The following is an 18,354-nucleotide window of genomic DNA, read 5'->3' as shown; positions in this document are numbered from 1 at the left end:
AACCACTGACTCACCGACCTATATATAACACACACACATGCAAATCAGCCCCCGCTGGATCCAACATGGCTGTCGGTAAACGGTCAAAGCCCCCCTGCTGGCGCTGCCTTTTCCAGCTGCGTTCCTCTGCGTCCCGCCTGGGTCTGATCACTCCGAGGTGCCACGGGAGAGAGACGGCGCTGTATAGCTCTCATTGTAGGCCGGCTCTGGGGCCTTCCAGAACCCCACGTCCAACACCCTAAATACTACTATTCACCTCGGCCAGTCGCTCCAACATATGCTTATCTTCCATCTCGCCGGCGCAGGGAGGTGCTGACTGGTATTTCCGCAAGGCCCCGAGCTCCAACGCTGACCAGTAATCAAAGCACCATATTTCTCCCCTCCCGCGTGAAAAAATAACCTGGAGACACCTCTCTGCCGTCCAGCTGGCGAGCAGAGTAAATATTCCCCACAACTGCATTGTTGATGTACGTGATTATTTCTGTAAAGTCAGCAACCTCGCGGCCGACATCGTTGAGACTGTCATTATCGGTAATCATCATCTTTTTTTATGGCGCCGATGATGATTCAGTAATATTTATGAGTATTGGACGTAGATGATGTTGGCTCTATGGCGGCAAACCCGTGTTTGATTTTACAACGAGGGCCGCACAAGACAAAACAACGCGGAATTATTTATGTTTTGTGTCTTATTATATTGTGTTCAAAGTCCCTGGTAGAGAGAGAAAAGGCGTATTCGGAGTAAAACAAAGAACAGCGTGCAACAGTACACAGCCTCAGCAGCGTCTCGATGCGAGGGGATGGGAGAGGCAGAGAGAGAGCTCGGGGCTAAACATGCAGTATGTGGCGGCGGGCTGGAGCTAAAAGCTGCATAAAGCACACAGCCTTAGTCCACTGTTAGCAAGTGATGGATAGTTAGCAGGAGCTCCGAGTGTTCGTCTAATCTGTTACAGTAAACCTGTGCCAAAGCCTGAAGGGAATCAGCGGGGGCTTGCTAGGAGTGGGCTTGACGTGAAACCATTTGTGAAGACGAGCGATTCTCTTAAGTAAGAAACTAACAGTGTCCGGAGAGAGAGAGAGAGAGAGAGAAAGAGAGGGAGCTGGAGAAAGAGCGAGACAGGAAAGGTGAGGAAAATGAGTAAGAGTACGAGAGAGAGAGAAGGAGGAAGAGATACCATAATGAGTCCTGTAGCCATGGAGTAAATGAAGAGGGATTGACAGAGTGAGGGATCCTCAAGTGAAATAATGTCAATGCCACTCTGCCCATTAGAGAGAAAGGGGGATGGTGAAGGAAGAGGGTAAAGAGGGATGAATGGAGGGACACGGCTACATGTTAGTGTGCAGAGGAAGCACATAAATTATTTGTGACACACACGTACACGTACACACACACACACACACACACACACACACCACCACCAACACCACCAACAAAAAATATGAAATATGAAACAACAAAATGAACTGACAATAGCAGCCGGAAAAAATAAAGAAATGAAAAACAAAAAGGAAAGGCCTTGGAAATACCCTATAAATTCCCCGAGACGTGTATTTGATGTCGAACAATAATAATCACGGTGACATCTGCCTTGCTGCTCTCTCCGAGGAGATGGGCAGAGGCCCGTGAGTGGAAGGGGTTAATCTCCCAAACCCAATAAGGTTGGATAGTGAGGCACTTGTTCCCTGATAAAGAAGTGATAGGATCTGTGGGTCCGGTCCCTCGGCGCTTGTACAGGGGTAGAGCAAATATTGTTAATGTGCTGTGGTTTACTTCGGCTGAGGCGAGAAAAAACAGCCCCGCTTGACGAGGGAAGACAGCGGCGAGCCAGAATACGACAGAAACGGCCATGCTGCCCGGCTCTCGGGTCTCCCAGGGACTTAACTGGCGCGTATACCCAGGACCACTCGGTTGCATAAATAAGTGCTCGGGAAGATTAAGATCTATAAGTGTCTCTATTTCTCGTTTTACCTGCTCTCCGCCTTGTCACAACAGGAATCTGAATGCAGTTCAGTGGAGTGCCTAATAACTGGAGCAGTAGGTAGGGGAGGCAGGAGGCTTGACATTAAGACCCCGGCGTTTTGGAAATCCGATACGCTATTGACCCGTGTACTACTATCTCAGCGTAGAGATCTGGTGTCAGCAGATTGTAGTCTGACTCTTACCGATACTGTGGCCATCTGTCAGTGTATTGTGTAACGGCCTAAACAAATAAGGGGAAGCTCTTTTGTACAATAAGGTGTACTATCGGAGGGAGAAAATACACCCTCACGTGTGTAATTTAAGAAACCAGCGAGTGAGAAGAATTTCAAACAGCTCAGACTTCTTATTTCGCACAAGTCATTAAAAATAATACAAATCAGAAAATGAATGCATGAAAAAAATTGACAGGAGAAGCTCCTTAATAATATAACATTATCCTTATTTGCCCTCTTCGCTCAAATCAAAGGGATGGACATTTATGCATGAGTGACATCAACCCTGCAATTAAGTTGGCCATTTAAATGAGAGAAGGCCTTCCTCGCCCTGCCTGTTTGTTTTTTTCCTCTCTCTCTCTCCTCTCTTCTTTTTTTTTTTCCTCTATCCCCTCTCTGTTTGATGATGGTAGAGGGTGAGCTAGAATTAGGGCGATGGGTCTTCCTTTGAGTGTCAGCCTAAAATGATCAGAGTAAAGATAAGAGGGTCTAGCAGCCCTCAAATCAGTCAAAGTGCCAAAGTCGGCCTTTTTCTCCTCAATTACCGGGTCTGTGAAGCCAGGGAGTGGAAGGCACCGAGCCTGCTGCATTACTAAAGAGACAATCTATTTCCCCTTTGACCAGAGGGAGAGAAATCATTATGGCATGATTAGTAGCTTCGGCAGCGGGCGAGCATGGAGGTACTACGGGAGAAATCGTATTAATTGCCTCAGACCGAGGCACGAGCAGGATTGTTTTAACGTTGATTTGTGGACCTGTATGACTGGCTGTCGGGAGATAAAAGCTGATGTCAGGTCTTAGTTATACTGGCAGACTTCGGGCATGCAGACGGAGAGGGCTGATGTCAAAATGAGCTTCCGCGGCTGCCCTGGAAGTCTTTCTCTATACGCCTGTCGATGTCTTCCTCTTTGTCTTTCTTCACACTTCATAGTTTTCCTTTACGCCTCCCACTATCCCTCCCCCCCCTTCCCTCAGATGGACTACACCCCACCCCTTCCCCGCACTCCCTTTCTCTCTCTCCCCTCCAACTGATAGCTGCCTTGGCCGATTATTTCATCCAGTGCGGTCCACTGAGAGCCTCCTCTCCCGGCTTTGGAAGAGCTTTAATTAGCCATGTTAATATCCCCTTCATTGGCCTTAATATCACTCAACACCTTCCTCCATCTCAGCGGCCACCAGGGTCCCCCTGTCCTGTCAGAACAGCTGATTATTGAGAAGGATAGCTTTAATCAAACCTAATTGCAGTTCATTCTTTCTCTCTATCCCCCTTTGCCCTCCATTGCCAACATCTAATGGCAGCGACGACTTGATATCCCATTAAAAAACAATTAAACAACCTCCTTTTGTCTCCGCGCGTGCCAAAACACCAGCACAAACTTCTGTAGATATTTAAGAAGTAAAAGAGAGAGAGCGGGGCCTCGTCTTAATTGCTCTCCTTCTCACCAAGGACCAATTTGCACCGTGCTCACGGAGAATCTTAACCAACTCAAATGTAATGGATGCTATAGCACCGCCACTGCTGCGGACTATGAAAATTAAGCTTATCTTTTTAGTAGCGAAATTGTGCTTAATTGCCTTCATAACAGTAAACATAAAGGAGCCACTTTATGATAGCGTGGGCACTCGGTTCCTTGTGTTTATCGTTTCTTAACTTTTGGTTTCGCCGTGGTGGAAACAGTGTGTAAAAGTATCCAAGACAAGACTAACTCTGGAAGTAATGTGTTTCTTTTATGAAGTCAACGCATTGCCTAGGAAATGTATTCTATCTCTCGCTTCGACATAAATTGTACCAACGGATGATGCATGCACATGCTCACACATACGCGTGCACACAAACACACACACGCTGGCCTTACCCAATCTGTATGAGAGGCGACAGACAAATAAAAGTCGTATTTCAGGTCTGCTTTCCGCAGATGTCTGCTGCTCTACATTATGACTCTTTGGGGAAATAAAAACAGGGTCAGGGAATTAGAGTACATAATGGTCATTTTGATGATCAGCCAACAGATGCAACCCGAAAACACGGCGAACACAATCAAGCGAAATGCACTAATGACAAGTCAGGTTTTTTATGGCCTAGCCACACACCGACAGGCAATCAGCATTCTGGCATGGGTTAAAACGTCTTTTATTGATGTCCGAGCCAAAGCTCCTTTGGATGTGGAGTGAAAATATTTTCTCACCTCTCCTCTCCCTCCTGGGCCCTCGGTTGAGGCACAAGGCATAGGAGTCTATCGAAGAACACTTCTAAATGACCGGTGCATGTGTTAATGTGGCCGGGGTTAGAAGGGTCATTTCAGACTCTGATTTATGGCCTGGCCGGGATCCCACTGGGTGAGCGAGAAGTCTTAAGTGTTGTGAAAGCGTCCTCGCAGGCCACACAAGCCACCGTGTTTAGCGGAATGAAATGGCCGTGCAATCTATGGTGCAATCTATGGTAATCCAATGAGCCGCTGTGATTCTGTGAGCCAAGGTGGTATTACAATGGGAACCACAGTATTGCATATAGTAACGCTAGAGCAATGTGATGAAAAATAAATATCTCGGCGCGGTGTTTATAATGAATCGGAGGAAAGCAAAAGGCACAATCAGTCATGATTCTTTGGGGAGAATTTACAAAAAACAAGTCAATTTCATTGTTTACTCTGTGTGGTTGTGCAACATTTTACACAATAGGCTACATCTGAGACAATTTTTCTCATCGGCCCTGTTGTTAATCTGGCTCTTTTTAACCATTTTTACGTCTGTGAGGCTACATCTGATATAACACGAGGCTTTATCAATACATTTTTGCGAGACCCCGGAGAAGGAGAGGAAGGCGGCTTACAAACTAACCAAGCCCAGATCTCACTCAGACGTGACATTTGTTCAGAGACGATTAGCCAGGTTGTAATTTGTGGCATAATTGCCTCACCCACCCACAAGTGCATGGGTGTGTGTGCGTTGTGTGTCTGCGTGTGTGTGTGTGTGTGTGGCATACGGTGGTCCCAGGAGTGTCCGCCTAATTGCCTGACAGGACTATAAGTTTTGTGGCGCGCTCCCACCTTGTTAGGTCCTTTATCCCTGATGCTCTTCAAACAAGACCTGGTCACAGGTGGGCCTCATTTGCTTCCCTATTGAACAGGAGTACTTTAATTGCACAGGGGGTGTCCTGGGATTAAAGAGGTGGGTGGAATATCAAGTGACTTCCTGTATGTTAGTGGCAGATGGGTGTTGGGAAAGACCCGTGAACTCAGGTGAGGGGACGAGACGACAAAGAGACTGACGCGCTTGATTTCGAGGGAACGTCAAACGCCGCGACTTCCCAAACCGAAATAGTGCAATGACATGTTTGTTTCTGATGAATGGATCAGACGTGGGAGTGTTATGATCATTCTTACTTAAATATGATTTTAAAAAAGGTGTAATTAAAGGTAGGGTTGGTAAAGATTTTAGAAACGTTTTTGTTATATTAGTTGAAATCCTCTTTACATCCTGACAGTGATCAATAAATCAAATGCTGACCAAAAAAAAAGGAAAAGACATCTAGTATCTGTGGCTGTCGCACGACTGTAATAAACCCGTCCAATCATTTTATTCGGGCCGAATGAAATGATTGGACGGGCTACCTGCCTGTCTACCTACCTACCTGCACTCTTTGTGCAACACCGTAGTTTTCCTCAAGATGCTAGCTTGACAGCTGTGAGTACTAACAACAGCCATGCTTGCCGTTCATGTTCATTATGTTAATATTCATAATGATAATTTTGGAGGAGTGGCTTTGGAGGGAGGCCTAAATATACAGACTGTCAGTGTTGCAGACTTGGTGACTTTCTCTCTAGATTTAGCAACTTTTGGAGCTAGTTAGCAGATAGTGCTGCTAGCTACTTTCATTGGAAAAGAGTTGGTAACACTGGGCCAAAGTACAGAAGCAACGAGACAACACTCTGGTGGTTTTTTTGACAACAGCTGCTGCCTCCATTTTGGACTGAAAACACATATTATATTAATAATTAGGGCTGTCAATCGATTGAAGATACTTAATCGCATGATTGTCCATGATTAATCGCAAATTAATCTAATTTTTTTATCTGTTCAAAATGAAACTTAAAGGGAGATTTGTCAAGTATTTGATATCAACATGGGAGTGGGCAAATGTGCTTGTTTTATGCAAATGTTTGATTTAATATTTATTATTGGAAATCAAGTAATAACACAAAACAATGACAATTATTGTCCAGAAACCCTCACGGGTACTGCATTTAGCATAAAAAATATGCTCAAATCATAACATGGCAAACTGCAGCCCAACAGGCAACAACAGCTGTCAGTGTGTCAGTGTGCTGACTTGACTATGACTTGATGTTGACTTTCACTTCTTGGCAATATACTTCTTTGACTAGGCTGAGTTTTTCGGTTGGATCATTTTTAAAAATCTAGTGTACTCTTGCTAATTTCTCAGGATCACCAACCCTACCTTTAACAGTTTTCTGCTTCTGTTTTGTGCTCTCTTTCAGATTCTTCCTAAAGTTCTTCCTCAAGTGCAATCAGAACTGTCTGAAGAATGCAGGGAATCCGAGAGATATGCGCAGATTCCAGGTGACTGAAGTCTCACACAGATTCCCCATGTCTTTCTCTGCCTGTCTCTCTTTTTGCAGACACACAGGTGTACAAATGCACAACACTAAGTCACATCGACACACACATAGAATACGCTTCTATTATTCGCACTGAAGGAGGCTAAACCCATAAGAGAGAGATTCCGTGTCCTGGGCGCTCTGGACAGAATATTTATTAGGGAATACCATCTGACACAAATAAGGATGTAGGATTTTAGAGTGCCATCAATTGTGCTCCTGACAGCTTTCTGAGCCTTGGCGCGGAGGGGAGGACGATCCGACCACATGTAACAACAGTGTTAACTCAGGATCTGTCTGGCAGCGGAAACGCATACCTTCTTTATACGCACATATGCACAAGCACGCAGACACACACACATATGGATGGAAGCCTGTACAAGCTAGAAGCGCATATATTTGCTCTCTCATTCTTAGCCACATATGCATATGCTTAAACTCACACAGTTCACTGTACAGCCAATGAAAACTATCTCAAGCCATCTGAAAACCATCGTTATTGCGAGGGCTGACGAAATGCTGCGATTTACACCAGAAGGACATGACCACTGAGCACTTTTACTGCCTTCTTTAACCCTCTCGCGTCTAATGTGTCAAGTAGTTGAGCCTTGAAATTATTTACCCCCTCGCCCCCCCATCCCCCCACCCCGATCCAACTATCCATCCATTCTACCCAGACACTTTCCCCACAAGCAGCCCACTAGGTCAAGGTGAGAGTTTAGTGTGATTTGTCCTATCAGGGTAGCGACAAACTCCAGGAGGGCGGCCGTCACTGACAGCACTGTTCTGTGATAGACACACAAGCTCGCATCCTCCAGGAGGAAGCCCAGACATGAAACAGACGAGACAGGGTGTCCCCTCCTGATGTCACCACCATCAGACCTCCCCTGCCTCCTCAAATCTTCCCTCAGGGTGAATGTGGACTGATGCATGACAGCCACCGAGGGGCTTTCACCTCTCACTCCCATGTGTCAAGTTCTTTTTCTGAAACTAAAAACATGTACATCGAGTCTAAAACAACAAGATTTTTAGTCCAACAGTTAGTATGCCATTTTTCCCCCCAAATAGATTTCCCAGATGCTCCACCATAGGTGTTTCTCTGGGCCAAAGTTGTGTATTCTGCATGCCTTCCACTCCACTTATTACCCCCAAAAACCAGCTGGAGGCCAGAGAGGGCCCAATCCATCATCCTCAGCTTGGCCCAGCTCTGAACCTGCTCACAAGAATGGAGCTCTTTCACTTCCCCTTCTCTCCCCTCCTCCTCCCCCTTACACCCCCCACCCTTCCCAAACCGAACCAAAAAAAAAAAAGTGCCCCCCTAAATTCCACTGCTACACCGAGGTCACTTACCGGCGAAAGCAAACCTGAGAGGGGCTCTCTGTTTCCGGCTCAGGAACACTTTGGCCATTCACACGCGGCTCACTGTTTGGCGATGCGGTAGCCAAAAAAACAACAACAAAAATAAGCATTATGAAATATGGAGTGTGGCTTGGAATCCGATCCTAGTAAAATGTTTGCTGAGTGATGGGATGGGAGCACGGTTCGGCTGCTAATGACTCCAGTAATATTTTAAAAGGGAGGCCTTCCATCCTCAAACAGATGGACAAGCTGATCAATAATTCTGAGCTTGGGCTGTGATGACAGCAAACGGAAATGGTATTTTAGCGATTGAAAAAAGTCAATTAGCCGTACACAAATGCGAGACACTAAAAAGCAAAAACAAAAAGGCAGAGACGCAGGGTAACTGTAATGCGATATGACCGAAGAGAACGAGCACTTCAAGAGGTTTGACAATCAATAGCACACAACACAGGCATGTACCTGGACAGTTTCTAAAGCCTCCATGTATCCCCTGTATACCCCAGAGCATTAATGAGTCTGCAAAACTATATTAGATAATTTTTTTTTAATCTTCTGATGTATTAAATCGCATGTTTCACCTTCACTTCTGTTGCAGGTTGTCGTATCGACGACCGTCAATGTGGATGGCCATGTGCTGGCCGTCTCTGACAACATGTTCGTACACAACAATTCCAAGCATGGGCGAAGGGCTCGCAGACTCGACCCTTCAGAAGGTACGCCTCCTTATCTGGAGAATGGTAGGCACGGTTTTACATCCTATAATTTGTTACGCTCCTTCCTCACTCAGATGTCCACCCATTTTTCCAGCCACGCACCTACAGTAGTTGCTTCTACTAGTAGAATCCTTCATTCCTCCATCACTTTCACTTTTTTAAGTTTCTTTTTTGCCTCCACCATACCTTTTGCTGTGTCTTGACTGGAAACAGTATGCATTACTCGCTGTATTTGTTATGTCGATATCACTAATGATGAGGCTAATTCACGATTTGAAAATGTTAGACTACTTCCAGCCTCCTAATGCACCTACATTTGTCCTAAAAGCCTATGTGAAACATGATCAAATTGCTTAAGAATTTGGCTGTGAGGTCAATTTCCTGTCATTGGGTTCTGCAGATTTAGCTGTGAGTGAGCTGAAACAGGGGGAGGAAGGAGAACGAGAGAAAGGAGGGGGTTGATGGTGTGTGTGTGTGTGTGTGTGTGTGTGTGGAGAGGGGGGCGGCCTATGAGAAAAACAGAACTTACTGTTTTTCTTCCAACTGATTCCATATGATAGACTGATTGCCTGCTCAGCCAAAAAAGAGAGAAAAGAAGGACCACCAAACCATGGGAAATCCAAAAAGTAAAATGCACTAAACATAACCTTATGACCCTCGTGGCCTCCACTCGCAGATGGGAGCACACGCAGCTGAAAGATCGTAAGAAAAAAAAGGAGTTCGAGAACTGACTCGGGCCAGTTGTGCAAATTGCTTATCTTCAGATTTCAAGAGCCAATTATGGCTGGGCAAACAGTTTATATACACCACTGACTAAAACAAGCTTCTCTACACATTAATGGGCATTAATGGTTCTATCACCAAAAGCAAATGTAATGTTTAATACAACAACGACTAATAAAAAAAACTAGACAATTAATATATCTCAGTGCTCTCCAGTCCTAGTGGGGGAAAAAGCTAATCTATTTGTTTTTGTCTTTATTAATGACTCCTCTACTGGAGAACAAAATCAAATAATTAAAGTCCTGCCCGGAGCACCAAAGTCATTATGTTCGCTGACGTTCTGTTTGTGTGTTTCACGTTTATGACACGATAGGTGTGGATCGCCTAGCAACCAGTTTCTTAATGAGGGGAGCAATTAAAGAGGTTGAGCCCTCGCCTCCATGTTCCCCCTCTCCCATGGGACCCTGTGTGTTTTGTGCGTGTGTGTGTGTGTGTGTGTGTGTGGGTGTGCGCTTGCGTTCTTTACAGGTTACCCCCCCCCCCCCAACCCATCCCCTTTCTTCCTCTCTTCACCGCACTCTTCAAAGCAGCAGAGTGACGCCCCGTAAAGCAAGAGAAGAAGCTATTGTCAACCGCCCAGTTGAACATGTCTTTGTCTAATAACTTTTAATACACCTTCCCTCTGCTTAGCCGCTCGCACAAGTCGGTTTTTTTTTCTCCCTCCCAGGCTCCATAACAAACTAATTTAACATGCATCAACAACGATTGCTTTTGTTTGAGTCACCTTTAACAAACAGAGACGTGAGGAAAAAGGAGGGCCGGTCGTAAAATGTAATTCTATCCATGTCCTCCACGGCGCTCATGACAACTAGCCGGCAGACAGACAGCGTGCTTTAAATTAGCAACACATTCTTCCTCGGGAGTTCACTGGGCGAGAAGCCTCAGATATGTGCCTGCCTGCCTGTGTGGCTGAAACAGAGAAGCATCCTTCCTCCTCTCAGCTGCACTTGTGCCAGACTTGCTCGCATTGATCAAGAGGTGCTGCCCCCTGTTGGCGCACAGACGGGATAACCTGTGATCTGACACACTGAACCTCGCCGTGTGACATTTTTTTGTGTGTGTACTGTCACACAACAAGCATATTATGCATTCAGACACGAATGCGCTTTGTGGCTGCCTGTCACTCAAACATGTATAGATTCGGGCTCAAAGGTGCATAAACATGCTCACAAATAGCCGAGTCGTTCACACACACACACACACACACACAGCGGCATCGCCCCCCCACACACACATGCGAGACACACACAGACTCTTTCTCTCACACACACACACACGTTCCTTAGCTCAGTTCCACCATTATAGAGCCCCAGACAATATAGGAGACTCAGCATAGAGCCTGCAGCGCCTGCCTCATTTGCATGCCAAGTGGCTGTAATGCTGTTAGGGTTTATGCAATAAAGACAAGTGAATCCAGACTGCTGGGCCTAAGAGGAAGAAAGAGAGGGAGAAAAGAAGGAAGGAGGGGGGAAAAAGGAGAGGAGGAGAGGAGAAAGAGAAGGAGAGAGTGTGAGAGAGAGAGAGGTTGGGAGTGAGTGAGAGGCAGAGGGAGAGAGAGAGAGAGAGAGAGAGAGTCAAAGGGAACAGATGGCCCAGGGAGAGGTAAAAGGTATAATCCCATCAGCTGCACTATCAACCGACCATCTGGACATCCCACAGCACAATTACAACACATTTCAGCAGGCAGAACAAAGGACGGCTTCGCGGGGCCACATCAGACCTGTTTGAGTGTCACAATACTAGAGCCGGGACCTCCTCCGCTCAGATCTCGGATCAGTTTTGACGTCCTCCGCGGCTACAACCCTCGCCACTGAGGGAAAAGATTAGGACGGATCACAGATCGGCTGCCCGAGGTCATTTCGCAGCAAAGTGGATCTTGAAATAAATTCGAGCACACAAACAAAAAAAACGGATGGGGCGGACAATTCGGCAAACAAAATATGACATATGAATTCAAACGGAGTGAATATCCTCCCCTACTGTAGTGCAAAGTTTGCAAAGACTTAGTGATGCAACACTCAGGCCCGGCGAGCCGGCTCTTTGCATCCTCATCCGTCCACTCCTCGTGATGCCTATCATCTGCTGAGGGGGCATTGTGCGTGTCTGTCATCAGATCGCCTGCGCTGACTGTGTAATCCACTTCGCCACGGTCCCCATTCAGCACATGCTCCCCTCTCTGTCTGCGCATTGAGACATATGCAAATTTTTAGGCAGAAGGGTGGACGGCTTAGGGCCTCAGTCGCTGCCTCTCCATGGGTCCTTCTGTGTGTGTGTGTGTGTGTGTGTGGGAGGGGGGCATTGGGATTTCCGAGGTGGTGCGTCTGTGTGTGTGTGTGTGTGTGCGTGATTGTGTATGCCTGTCGTAGGTTTCAGGCTGCAGCTGCCCCCCAACAGTCGCCGTCACCATCAGGCCTCCTCCTCCTCCTCCTCCTCCTTCCTGGCCCCCCACCCCCCTCTCTCATCCCCAAAGTCAATTTGTTTACAGTAATTTTGAAGGGTGAATTATTTGCTGTAATCGTCCGCACTGATGAAGGTCAGGCCCTTAGAGGGGGCCCGGCATGCCCATAGAGGGTTGGTCCTCTTTCAGACGCTCCGCTTCGCAATTAAGGAAAGCAAATGTCACTCCTCCAGGCCTCACAAATGAAAATCTGTACGAGGTGATTAGCATGAAGTCAACAGCGCCTGTTAAAGTCAGATTCCCTGTAGTACCGACGTGTGTGTGTGCACTTTATGGGCAGGGAGAGAGAGCAAACATGACCTGAACAGACCCAACAGCAAGGCAAACAAAGGGAGATGTCTTGTCGGAGGTGATCCATACAACAATGGCCGACTGTGATTTACTTACTGGATGGAAAGGATAATAGAGGTGTAGGACTGCAGCTTGTAAAGAAAAAAGGAACTTGCTGAAATAGTTGCTCAGGAGCAGGAAAAAAAAACATCCACAATTCATAGTGTATTAAAAGATATTGATGGAAATAGATTAAATTTGATATTGCTATTTTATGGCTGGCTGTCATGCTATTTCTGTTGTAAACACGGTGTTGTGCCGAACACCATATTAAGGTAATGCATCAAATGACAGTGAATGTGAGGCACCAGATCACTCAAATTAGATTATAATAACAACCCAGACTGTTGATGAATGGCGGAGCTACGTAGCAGAAGTCATGCCAGATGAAAAGCATTGTAATAAACAATATGAAATGGATTGAATCGATCACAAAAAAAAAACCTCAATCTGAATAATTCATGAGTGCATTTCACGTTATGAAACCTGAAACTCCACTCAGTGCGCCCGCACTGTGCTGCATATGCAGAACAAAGGTAATGAAATAACGTGAACCAGCGAAAGCTTTGGCTTGTCATTTCCACTTTAACGGCCCGTATTCTTGACTCATTTAAGATGTGTTCAACTTTGAAATTTTTACTGTACATGCATGCTTAATCAATTCTGATGGCTGCATTTGCCCTGACACATAATTTGCTCCATCAAATCATTTTCCTGGCGAGCCCGGGCGTTTAGCCTTTGTGAAGTGGACCATTTGAAGGGTCTGCTTAACTACACCACTCCAGCGCGCTGATAAATGATTTTGATTCTCATGCCTTAAAGGACAAATCCATCATTTTTTTTTCTTTCCAGGGGGCAATTTCCATGATATGTCTTTGTGAGAGAGACGCGGAGGTGATCCAGTAATGTGTCTGTGTGGAAAGAGAGACATGGGGACCGAGTGTTCAAGCTGAGGGTGCTAAATTTGCTTTTCTCTTTTTGTCTTGGATAAGCAGCCACCCCGTGCATCAAGGCTATCAGCCCAAGTGAGGGATGGACCACCGGAGGAGCCACCGTCATCATCATAGGGGACAACTTCTTTGACGGCCTACAAGTCGTGTTCGGCACCATGCTCGTATGGAGTGAGGTATGATGTTTGTAGAGTTATAGATTGCACTCAAATTCAGTTATAGTATTAGAAATTGTAGTAGTTATTGTATACTTATATATACACTCATATAATATGTATATGTATACTTATAATTGTATAAGTATTGCAATTCGATATTACGATTTATTACTTTTTTAACACTAGACCATGGGAAAAAGTTGAATCATACACTTCTAGGGACTTTTACTTTGGAAAATATCTAAATTAATACAGTAAAAAAGTTTGATTTTCAGCATGTATGTAGTCCTAAAGTCAAATATATCAGTCATTGTCAGGCATTATAATTATTTTTTTTCCAGCAACCCAATAATCAAAGAATAAAGAAATTTCCCACACAAATTAGTGGTATTTTCTTTTTAATTTATAAGAGGCATGTAATGTTTTGTAGTTCTGGTGAATATAATCCAATCAATTATTAATCAATTGTTAATATTTACATATATGTATTTATACAGTTCCCTTAGTTAACACCTTATTTTTAAAAACACCCATGTATACTTCTGATAACTTTGCCAAGTCCGTCGCTAGCTCTCCCGTTAGCTCCGTTCTCTTTATACATCCGTGGTATATGGGTGCTGTCCATGTCAGAGTTAACCTGCAGCTATAGCCGTGATGTGTAGCTCTGGTTTTCCTGGTAATGTGTGAAACCCAAAGTGTTTCCATACTTTCCTGTATGTGTAGTGTTTTTACCACTTTGGATTTAAAATGTGAGGTTGCAGTTCGTATCCATGCAAACCCTCCGCCGTTTTCTACTTTCTCGTTTCGTTACTCAGAGGACAACAATAAAAGCGGTAACTTCCTTCTACCTCTGCATAGACTGATATTAAACAAATATATCAATTCTGGCATTAAAAAATAAAAAATAAATAAGACAGAGGTGAATACATTTTTTCCCACCTCTATGGTTAACAGTACAGAGTCTCTAGTTTGTTATTACAGAAGACTCATTATTTCTTTTCCTCTGTAATCCAGCTGATAACTCCCCACGCCATCCGCGTCCAGACTCCACCTCGGCACATCCCTGGCGTTGTGGAAGTCACGCTGTCCTACAAGTCCAAGCAGTTCTGCAAAGGTGCCCCTGGGAGATTTGTCTATACTGGTGAGTCAAAACCTTCTCTTCCTCTCCCACTTTCTACAGGCTTCTCTTGCACCCCCCACACCTCCCCTCTCTCCTCCTTCCCTCTGTCTGGATGGAGCCCTCAAGTCCAGGCACTAATAATGAACTAACCAGGGCTCTGCCTGCTGAATGTTAAAAGTGTGAGATCTGCACTGCGAAGGGAAAAGGTGTTTCGTGGAGGGGCTCCGACTACAAGTGCAACTCGATCCCCCTCTGACCTGCCATCATACGAGGGCGCTGCCAAGCTCTGTTAAACTCAAGCTGTCAGGATATCTCATTCTGCCAATTCCCTTTATCCGCCCTGTTGCGAGACGGATAATGCTTTCTGCTAATTTGCCGATTTTGTAAAAGCTAAATGCGGCTTCATTTTTTTATGAATCAGATTAGAAGAGCAGTATCCGGGGTAAGTGCGTCTGAAGTTGTTCAATGTGAATGCATGGGAGAGAGAAAGTGTGACGTGAGAGAATGTGTGTGTGTGTGTGTGTCACACTATAAGTAAGGGATCTGATTATCTTGGCTAACAGAAGGAAGTGGTGGTCTTATCTGTCATCATTGGTGAGGAGACAGAGGTCGCGGGGGTCAGAGCCTGTCTGACCTGGAAGCCTCTGTCTGTTCTAACTCTGATGGGCAGAATGAAACAGGAGGGGGGCGTCAAAGCACTCTCACTTCCCCCCCCCCAGCACCCCGAAGGCCTCCAGCACAGCCCTGGCCTTGAGCGCAGCAGAATTGCAAAGTGTGGGGCTGCTGGACCCCCCCTCCTTCCCCTCGGAAACCCCCATCCAGACCCCTCCATCCTGGGGCAGCTGTTTCTCATCAAGTCCCCCCCCCCCCCTTTCTCTCTCGCTCCCCAAACCACCACTACCACCACCACCACCCCCAGCCATCCGTCCCCTTCTCCTCCAACCGTGCAGTCTGGCCCAGCTCTCCTGCATTTAACCTCCCTAGCAGGAGTGGAGCAGAGGCCAACAAGGCACCGGGATAATGAAACAGGAGTGTAGTGTGGCTGCGTAAGTGCATGTGTGAGAGTGTGAGAGCGAGCGGGGGAAAAGAAGTGTGTGCGCGGGTGTGTACATGTGTTACCGCGCAGCACTGAGAAGGTGTATAAGTTAAGACATTAATGGCTTCTATAGCACCCTGGTGAAAGTGCCAGGTCCCTTAAGAACAGACCCCATTAGTCACAGAGGCTAAGCGGATTGGGATGATTACCATCAGGTTTTACTGGGGAAACGTGTCCCCTTCTCTCTATCTTTGTTGATTTTTCACCCCCCCCTCCCCGCCCCATTCTTCCTCTCTGTCTTCCCTGGGTTCCTACTCACTTCCAGTTAGTATAAAGATACAATTACCCCTGGAGGCAACGGTGGTACAATTGATTAGTGCGCTGAATTAAAAGAGAAAGTCACGAATAGACAGGTCCGGCTCCTCTGCTCCCGCTATTCCCTGCGTGGCTCACCCTGATTGTACAGGGGTTGACGCTTGAGAGAATGAAGCCGTTAAAGAGAGCAGAATGCATATCGCCACAATTAGGCGCCGCTGATTCCATATGTACAGTAATTGCCAGGTGAAAGGATGTTAGCTACTTCTCTGAGACGTTAAGATGTGAACGAGCTGATGCATCTAGAGTGGATCGTGTATTTAAGAGCGAAACAGCTCGTTTCAAAACCATCCGTGTTACAGCACTTGAAAAAAAAAGAAGAAATGGCACTACACGGGCAAATAGGTTTGAAATGACCTGGAGTTACAATAGCAAATTACTTGGGACCGAAAAGGGCATGTAGTGACACAACACGGTGGCGTCGAAAAGGCACGGAATGTTCCGGTGTCATATTGGAGAGCAACATGTGCATATCAAAGGTCTAGTTATCAAAGCATATGGCTTCAAGCGTGACTTGAGAGCAACGGCTTGAGAGGAGTGCCTTTTTAGACCCTTTTTTTTTTTTTTTCCTTCGTGTTGACTCTTCTTGCACCACCACCCTAATTGTGGAGATTTAACTCGGTCAATTTAAGAAATTATCACAAATTACCAAGAGTCAACACAGAGGAGACTGCAGCCAATTCGAACAGCGGAGGTACACGTCCTCACTCCGGGTTAGTACCCTGGAACGGATCCAAAACTCACAATCCATTCTCAGAAAGAGAGCACCCTGTAATGTATGTCAAATGATCCTGTTGGCATTGACTATTGAAGGTTTAAAACACTAATGAGACAAACAGACAGACTATATAAAACTTTAGTAGACTGTAGTTTACTGCCTGCTTGTATCTGTACTTTAATTGGCACGCTTTTAAAAGGCTATTTTTGCTATTTTACAGTCTATTCCTGCTAACAAAACATTGTCCCTTGGAGCTTGCTAGCTTGTCCTCTGTCTAATCCATGTATTGGTTATCCATTGGTCCAACTGTCAGCAAGGTTGTAGAAAATCAAAAGGAGAAACTCCAGGCTGCACCTGAGGTCAATACTTTATTATGCTTTGCACTTTATTAAGCACCGCGGTACAACAGTACATGCTGGTTTGATTGGATGATTTCTTTTAAAAAAAAAAGTCTCAGTTTTCAGCCTCATTTGCAGCCTCTTAACCTTTTTACCGCATAGTTACAGCGCCATATGAAAGAGTAAATCATAAATAAAAACTTTGACCGTACAATTCATCCAATTTAAGCTCCTAATTGCATCAGAGCTTTTGGTTTTCCATCTTGGCCAAGTTTCCACGAGAGCTCCCCTCCAGGGGCAACGATGCAGGCCCTTGGTAATACGGTTCTGCAAGCAGTCCTAACACACTCAGCCACTATTTATCCTAATCAGTGACATCCACATAACCAGGATTGCTTAAAATGAACCCCTTCCGCGCCCCAGAAAACGCACATTTACCGGGACCCCATTTGTCATGGGTAAATTGAGGGTCAGTAAACTTCGCCTGTATCCTCCAGTGGGGATCCGGGACATGCATCATAACGTTAGGAGAGAATGATTGGCGAAGGCGAGCTGTCACACATTTGTCAGGGGGAAGGGAACATTATTTGCTAATTTCCCAAGCTGGGCACTGACAGGGTGCTTCGTCTTCAGACCTTTGGTGACCAGCATGGCTTCTCAGCTATTAGTACAAGTCAAGTGTTTTTTTTCTTTTCTCTCCCCCCCCCCCCTTCACTGTAAAGCGGCAGTAATAAGAGCCATTCGTTCGACCTCACAAGATCGCGGCACACTGGGTGAAGGATTTTGGATGGAGTAGATGCCCCCATACAGTGAGCAGCTCTTGCCAGGCCTTAGTTGAGGCCAGACAGCCTTGAGGGCTGATGGATCGCAAACTTTCCTCGTCAAGGTGACGCTATCGACTCCACTGCACCAAAATCTGACAAAATGGGTATGAGGCAGTCATTCATCAACATAAGGACAAAGGGGTCATGTGTGCTTCACTCAATACTGGTGGAGATCAAGAAATGTCAGCCCTGTAAGGGATGGAAAAGGAAGATGTTCATGTTGCAGAAGTAGGGTCTCTTTTTTAAGAATAAAAAAAAAATATATATATCTTAAGAACCATTTGGGAACAAAGGTGGCTGAAGCATAACGACAACAACCGCCGCCCTTATGGCAGCCACGGTGAATGCATGAGCTAATGCTAAATGGTGAAGCATAA

General features: G+C 45.6%; 1 protein-coding gene across 9 annotated transcripts in view; it reads left to right on the top strand.

Annotated features, from left to right (window-relative positions):
• LOC119495832 (transcription factor COE3) overlaps positions 1-18,354 on the top strand; it is a 71,464-nt gene that overhangs the window by 35,707 nt on the left and 17,403 nt on the right. For 3 of the 9 annotated variants that reach the window (XM_037782690.1, XM_037782682.1, XM_037782686.1), the window contains exons 7-10: positions 6,693-6,774; positions 8,770-8,911; positions 13,451-13,584; positions 14,581-14,707. In XM_037782690.1, the coding sequence (XP_037638618.1) occupies positions 6,693-6,774; positions 8,770-8,911; positions 13,451-13,584; positions 14,581-14,707 (485 nt within the window). The remainder of the gene's footprint in view (positions 1-6,692; positions 6,775-8,769; positions 8,912-13,450; positions 13,585-14,580; positions 14,708-18,354) is intronic. The other 6 variants (XM_037782683.1, XM_037782687.1, XM_037782685.1 and 3 more) reach the window with 3 other exon arrangements.

This window comes from Sebastes umbrosus, chromosome 10, assembly GCF_015220745.1.
Source record: "Sebastes umbrosus isolate fSebUmb1 chromosome 10, fSebUmb1.pri, whole genome shotgun sequence".
In the NCBI taxonomy this organism is placed as follows: domain Eukaryota; kingdom Metazoa; phylum Chordata; class Actinopteri; order Perciformes; family Sebastidae; genus Sebastes; species Sebastes umbrosus.
The sequence above is the reverse complement of the archived record's forward strand: the minus strand, read 5'-3'. Positions and strand labels throughout refer to the sequence as shown.